The sequence below is a fragment of the Geospiza fortis genome, unplaced genomic scaffold (genome assembly GCF_000277835.1).
Source record: "Geospiza fortis unplaced genomic scaffold, GeoFor_1.0 scaffold29, whole genome shotgun sequence".
NCBI lineage: Eukaryota > Metazoa > Chordata > Aves > Passeriformes > Thraupidae > Geospiza > Geospiza fortis.
The window spans coordinates 5223410-5230614 of NW_005054349.1; the positions used below are offsets into that span (position 1 = coordinate 5223410).

The following is a 7205-nucleotide window of genomic DNA, read 5'->3' on the forward strand; positions in this document are numbered from 1 at the left end:
GGGAAAACAAACTGATCAAGGAGGATGTCAGCTTTACCTGGTACTGGGACTGAATGGGCCCAAGCTGAGTATCATTTTGAGACATTTTTTTGGCCAGGGCCTCTTTCAGAGTCAGGGCTTTGTTGAGCTCCAGCAGCTCCCTGGAGAGCTGTGCCTGGCGCAGGGCGTGTTGGGTGCTGAAGTCAGAGGCTCTCTTGGATTCCTGGCCCACTTCTGCTCCCTGCAGGAGACACAGCCATGAGGAGAGGCCAATCCAAAGCTCCTGAATTACATGATCTCTGTTTCTACAGAGCACTTCAGATTCATTTTTATGTAAAAAATCAGCTATTCAGAAATGAGAACAGGTTCTTGACTGTGAACACATTGAGTTTGGAACAGCACATACAAGGGTGATGATTTATCAAGCATTTGGGTTAGAAAATGAGCAGGGGGGGAGCAGATAAAAGTATGAGGAGATAAAACCATGCCCCAGTGAGGTGTGCATTGCTGAGCCCCTCACTTACACCTGGAGAATCCTGTTCAGAGTTTGGCAGCTCTGCAGCAGCTTCTGCGGCGGCAGCGTTTTCACTCTGGTGAACAAAGAGAAGAATATTTGGGTGAAAAGGGAAATATGAAATAAAATGAAGAAAATAACAGCCTGTTGGCACATTATGGCAAAGCACAATGTGATTGTCCTCTGGCCAGAACCTCTTTGGAAAGAGGAGACCATCTTCAAGGAAGGTAGGGAAACTCCTCCATGTTGGAAAAGCCATTCCTTGAAATCTTCCCTGAACTCCAGCACTGAGAGAACAGGAAGAAGAGGAGGAGAGAACAGAGGAATGTCCAGTGAGGGAGAACTGAAATTCCTTCATTAGACAAAAGCCTGGAAGCTTCTATTTAACAATTTCAGAGCCCTGCGATTTACATTGTCCATAAAAATCACCAAGTTTGGAACACTCCGTCCAATTTAGGGACTGTAAATCCCTGCCAAGCTCCTGTATCAGGTTTTCCCACATAGACTCCTCCTTCCCTTCCCCCCCAGGAGCAGCACAAGTGGCCTTTCTGCAGCATTACAGCACAACAGGACAGTTTTGAAGTGGATCTCAAGAGTCATTTCACATTTTAATAGCTGGGCTCCTTGAGGGAAGCTGTTGGAATGGAATTCCAGATTTCCTGAGTAAGGTGTCACAACTCCCTAGGTTCAGCCTTACCTGCAGCTCAGCCAGCACCTGCTGCAGGTTCCTGATCACCTCCACATTTTCCTTTAACTCCTCATCTTCCACAGTCTCCACCAGCTTCTGCAGATCCAACTTGCACCTGGAAATATGGGAACAAGTCCATGCTGAGTTTGTGCCAGGGAAGAACAACTTTCCCCACTCAACTTCTGAATTAATTCTGGATGAACAAACTCCAGCTGACTGGATCCAGTTTATCCCACAGAAAACATTGAATTCCCAAGGACATTATCCCAGGAGAAGGGTGTGGGGACACTTACACAGCGTGGTGCTGGAGCTGCTCTAGTTTTGCATTCATCTTCTCATTTTCCTGCTCTGTCTAGAGAAATCAGAATTGTAGAAGATAAGAAGCCAGAAATCAGCTGATAATTTGCAGTAAAAGATTGGCAGTGTTAAAATCAGTGCACTGAAAGATCTTTTATAGTCAGGGCCATCAGGCTGGATTTCACAGCTTTATTTCAGGGATAGACACTGCAGGCAATAGGAAAAAAGCAGGGTGGGGAAGGGAGAGCACAAGTGTGCAAGTGCTATTTAAAATAGTAAAACAAAATATTTTGAAAAGCTGAAAGATTCAGCTGAAAAAATTTCCAAAAGAAAACTAAAGACCAACAGATTCAGGCAGGTTTTTGGTTCTGACTGGTTTGGAATCAATATGAAAGGAACATTTAAGAGAGATTCTCAGCATGTCATAAACACAGGAGCAGCTGTTGATTCACTCCCAGCAATTTAGAGCTCTCCTGGGATAACTGAACTTACCAGGATGATCCTCTCCAGCATCTGTGCTGTTTGCCCAGCAGCCTCACTCAGCCCCTGGCTCAGCTTCTGGTTCTCCTCCTGCAGGGATTGGTTCTTCTCCATCAGGGATTGGAGGCTCTCAGAAGGGGCCAAACCACTGCAACAGCAAGGAGCAGTTGGGTGTGAATCTGGGCTTTGGGACAGCACTGAAATTACCTCCAAAATTATTATTATTCCCTAAATATTTTAAAACAAATAGCCCAGAATGGCTTGGGAGGGAAAGATCTTAAAGTTGATCCAGCCCCACCCCTGCCATGGGCAGAACACCTTCCACAGACCAGGCTGCTCCAGAGTCTGTCCAAGCCTTGGACACTTCAGAATGCAGGAAAAAAACTCCAAAGAGGCTGTGAACTCCATGTCCTTGGGTTTGGAACATCCCCAGAACACAACACCTGCACAGCCCAACTCTTGTCCCAGATTTTGTGCTTTAAGGATAATGGAGGTGGAACTGCCCCACATTTAGGGGTAGAGGAGTGAGGAGAACAGGGATGGATGGGTGTCAGAGACAGGAGTTTATTCAGGAGGTGTTTCCTGCTTCCTCTTCTACTTTCTGCAACAGATTTTTGCAATTATGAGGTGTTTGCTACAAAACTAAATATCCCAAGGAATTTCAGTAAGGATGACAAAAAAAAGAGGAAAAAAGCAACCAATTTGTTCCCCCCTCACTCCACAGCCCTGCCCAGAGCTAAGAGATCTAGAGACTTCTCTGGAGTGTGATAAATACACATCCAGAGGACATTAAATAACAAATCTTACTTGAGAGCCACGGGCAGGGTCCCTCCATGGGCCTGGAGCAGCAACACCTGGAGCTGCTGGACCTGCAAAGACAAATAATTATTGCTTGTGAATGTAACAGCTCCATGGATCCTTGGTCTTCCTGACTCCCCTACTCCCCAATTCCCCTTTTACCACTGCCTGAGGAAAGGAGTGGTGCTGTTACAGTACTCAAAGTTATTTATTCCTCAAAAGGTTCTTCACTTCCCTCTGGGATCACCCCAGGGAAAACCCTTCCCTTCCCCTCGTGCTGAGCACAGGCAGAAGATGTCAGGAAGGCACCAAACCATCTCTGTATTTCTGATTGTGCCTGTAGCTCACCAGGCAATGATTTGTTGGGTGCAAGGGAAATTTAAATTACACCAGCACCACCACTTTTCTCTGCCTGCAGGAAAACTCCAAGAAATAGCCAAACATCCCCTTCCCACCAGCTCCAGAGACAGAGCAACACACATCAGAGATGTTTTGCATTTTTTGTGAGGTTGTGCCTTCCTTTGGGGTTTGCTGAGGGGTTCCCCCAGTACCTGCTGCTTCAGCTGGTGCAGCTCAGCTGCCTGGGGGTCCACGTTGACAATGGGTTTGTTTTTGATCTTCCTGGCCCTGTCAGCATAACGCAGAGTGTTCAGGGTCTCCTCCAGGTTGGAATCTGCTGGGCTCACACAGGCAATCATCAGAGTGTGGCTGTTCCCACCCAGGGAGTCTGGGAAGGAGAAGAAACAATGTCAAAGCTGTCAGAGCAACGATGACAGTGAAATGTCATCCTTCAAGGGTTCCAACCCCATGAGCGTGTCCCCAAAATGCAGATTAAACAGCTGGATTTTGGTGCCACTTGTTACTTTCTCCTCTGTACACTCAGTTTTGTTTTAAAGTGGGTTTTTGAAAGCCAAAGTCAGGGTTTGAAATCAAAGGTTTCACCCCAGAAGCCTCAGTTGTTGCCCTAATAAATAATTTCTTTATGCCATTTCTGGCCTGGTTCTTTCAGGTTTGCCCCTCCCTTGTCCTCCCTAGTAACAAGACCTCCATGAATATCCAGAATTTTCTCCAATTTAAGGAATTATTGGCTAAGAACAGATCACAAAGCTGCATGAAACTTCATCCTTTGGTATTATACAAATTGGCTCTTAAAACTACTGATCAGAAAAAAAAAGGGGGGCCCCACATCCAGCCTAATCCAGGTTTTAATTAGGTACTTTCAGACGTGGAAAATACTGAAAGAGCTTTTGCAGCAAATTACGTAATTACCATAAAAATCCCAGTAATTTCATTACTGAAGCTGTGCCCAAATTAAAGGGTAATTTAAATAAAATGCATTGAAAGACAAATCTCAGCAATTGAAATACAAAGACCAGATATTCAGACTAAGAAAACAAATCCCAGGGAAGGCACAGACAGCTGGAGCTTCATTCTGGCTGTGACATCACCCAGGGAGTTGCTATAATTAAGGTACAATAATAGATCTCTGCTCCCAGACTTCTCCTCTTCCTTCTCCCCACCAAAAATAAGCCCTGATTTTGTCTTGTTTCCTCCTGTCACAGAAAGTGCAGGAGAGCAGGACTTGTTTTGAGCTCATTTCACTGCATTTGCAACCTAAAATAAAAGATTACAGGAAAAGCCTGGCTTCAGTGAGAAATTAAACAAACAAATCCATTTTCAGCAGCAGCAGCTCTGAGCTGGGGGGTTTTCTCCTACTTTGTTATTTAAAAAGCATCTGCAAGTTCAGGCTTTGTCATCATCTTCTCTCACCTTGCAGCAGCCTGGTCAGCTTGGAGTCTCTGTAGGGGACAAACCCTCCCTTTTTATTCTCATCTCCCAGAGCACTGATGACATTCCCCAGGCACAGGAGGCCTCTGTTGATGTTGATTCCTGCAGACAAAGCTCACAGTGAGCACAGCCACCTCAACAGCTCCAAACTCCTCATTTCCTGCCCTTATTAAAAATTTAACAAGGTTAAAAAAAGCAGATTAAAGGGTTAAAGAATGCTTTGTTTTTTTATTAACCCCCAAGTGAGAAGAAACCCAAACTCCACCAGTCCTAGCCCAGAGACCTTCTTTCAGTCTGTCTCCCTCAGCCTTGGTCTTCTTTTGTCTCTCAGAGCCAGCAAGATCCACCAGGTGCAGCTTGCAGTGAAAACTGCAATTCCTAGGGCAGAAAGAAACTGTTTTACTCTCCCAGGTGCAAAAGGAGCAGCCCAGGAGCTGAAAATTCAGAGAGCCAAAACCTGAACTGCCTTGACAAGCACAGCTCAGGACCAGGATGAGGAAATTTTGGCAAAGTAACTCTCATCAGCTGCACAGTGACACCCACTTGTCATTTTTCTTCTTCTGATCAATGCAGATAGTGAAGATGGCATGGGATCTGGAGGACTGGGAATTCATGGCCGTGGATCCCACAGTTCTGGAGTTGTTCCCCTGCTCCAGGCAGGACACGGTCTCTTGGGCACAGGTGACATTTCTTTCTGTCAACCCCACAATCTGTAGCCAGGAAGGAAATATTGTTTATCCTCTGCTTCCTCTTAATCCCACCTGGGATCAGAAAAATCTCCCTGCACCTCAGGCTGTGCCAGCCCATTCCCAGGGGGCTGGAATGGAAACTCCCAGGAAAAACTGGTTGTGAATTTCACTTCAGGAACATGGAATAACATCCTGATGCTGTTCCTAAACACCCCCCAGGTTCCTCTGCCTGCTCCAGAGCCAGCTGGGCTCTGGGATGGAACCAGAGCACCTCAGGGCTCCAGGGACAAATCCATGGATATCCCAGTCACAGGAAGGGGCTTTGAGTGAATGGGGAGGGGATTTGTGTGAATAAAGTACTGCAGAGGCAACCCCCAGGGACACAAACCAGAGAGGGGATGAGCAGGAGGGACAGGATGTGCTCCTTGGCAAGCTGTGCTTTCCCTGAGCATCCCACCCCCTGGATCTCTGTGTGCTGCTCCCAACACATGGATGAGTCCCATCCCACTGCTTTAGGGATGGCAGAAACTCCCACATGGACCCCTCCTTCAGTCCCCAGCCCTGCAGACCTTGATGCCTTCCTTGGGATCCTCCCGGATGCTGATGGGGGAGCGCTCTCGGGAGGGGCACAGCAGGTCCAGGATGTCCTCGTTGTAAATCTGGAGGCAGCAGAGGAGCAGCTCAGAGTTACCAGCCAAAGAAAGGAGCAGTCATGCTGAAATTTGGGCTAATTTAGCATCACATTTTACTCATTTCACCTTTAGGGACAGACACCTTGGACCAGAAAGGATTAACAAACCTCCTGGAGTCTTAAGGATTGACTTAATCAATATCTGTTACCTGAAGGAGGTGACCTCAAAGCTCCCTTTATTCCTAACTTGATAAAAACCAAACTTTTACCTCCAAATAAGAAACTTTGAGGATGAAGTCCCAATCCTGCCTTTGCTGTTTCTCCTCAAAGAGCAGCTTGATGACCCTGGGGATGACCCCCACGCTGGACTCATACTCCTGGTTGGCAGTGTAGGTGCCTCCCATGGAATAGGTTTTCCCTGACCCCGTCTGTCCGTAGGCCAAGACAGTGGCATTGTATCCTGAGGGGACAAAGGACACCCGGGTGAGTCACCTGGAGACTGAAATGAAAGCTGCATTTTTGAAAACCACCCTTGCAGAAAATCACCAGCTTTAAGCACAGGTCACAGTCAGGAACGTTGAGGGAAAAAAAAAGAAGGCAATGAAAACTTCATAAAAAACAGGTAAAATTATTATTCCAGCTCTTTTTTAAGACTGGATTTTTTATTAGAGCTAATCAGAAACACAGCACAAATTCTCTGCCATCCCAGCTCCACTGCAGCATCCTGGAACAGGATGTTGATCAATTCATTGTGTTATTCTTAAGGAGGAAGAGGGACTTTTTATAATGGCTTGGAGTTAACAGGACAAGGGGAATGGCTTCCACTACCAGAGGAATATTGGGAAGGAATTGTTCCCTGCGAGGTGGGGAGGCCCAGAGCAGCTGTGGCTGCCCCTGGATCCCTGGAAGCATCCAAGGCCAGGTTGGACAGGGCTTGGAGCAACCTGGGACAGGGGAGGGTGTCCCTGCACATGGCAGGGATGGGCTTTAAGGTCCCTTCCGACCCAAACTCCTCCGGCATTCCATGAAAACTGCCTCAGAGCACACACCCGCCTCGTTCTGCGGAGAGGAACGGGCTCCAAACGGGCAAAACCCGGGACAAACCTTTGAAGATGCCACGGACCAGAGGCGACACCGCGGTGTTGAAAACCTCCTCCTGCTCCACGGACGGGTCGAACACGTAGTCGTAGGTGAAGGCTTTGTCATTGCCCACCACGACCTGCGGGCGAGAGGGACGGGGCAGCGCTGGTAACGGGGCCCGGTGGCTGCGGGACCCCGGGAGCGCCCCGCGGCTCACCTGCGGCTCGCCGGGCACGAAGGACAGGCACGTCCGGCAGCCCT

The 7205-nt window shown here is 47.7% G+C and overlaps 1 protein-coding gene across 1 annotated transcript in view; it reads right to left on the reverse strand.

The window, feature by feature from the left end:
* KIF4A (kinesin family member 4A) overlaps positions 1 to 7205 on the reverse strand; it is an 18566-nt gene that overhangs the window by 10316 nt on the left and 1045 nt on the right. The window contains exons 2-14 of the mRNA XM_031058823.1: positions 6969 to 7203; positions 6134 to 6324; positions 5803 to 5892; positions 5088 to 5254; positions 4828 to 4922; positions 4527 to 4646; positions 3308 to 3483; positions 2766 to 2827; positions 1971 to 2106; positions 1475 to 1533; positions 1191 to 1296; positions 504 to 569; positions 38 to 220 (exon numbers count right to left, since the gene is read on the reverse strand). Of these exons, the coding sequence (XP_030914683.1) occupies positions 38 to 220; positions 504 to 569; positions 1191 to 1296; positions 1475 to 1533; positions 1971 to 2106; positions 2766 to 2827; positions 3308 to 3483; positions 4527 to 4646; positions 4828 to 4922; positions 5088 to 5254; positions 5803 to 5892; positions 6134 to 6324; positions 6969 to 7203 (1686 nt within the window). The remainder of the gene's footprint in view (positions 1 to 37; positions 221 to 503; positions 570 to 1190; positions 1297 to 1474; positions 1534 to 1970; positions 2107 to 2765; positions 2828 to 3307; positions 3484 to 4526; positions 4647 to 4827; positions 4923 to 5087; positions 5255 to 5802; positions 5893 to 6133; positions 6325 to 6968; positions 7204 to 7205) is intronic.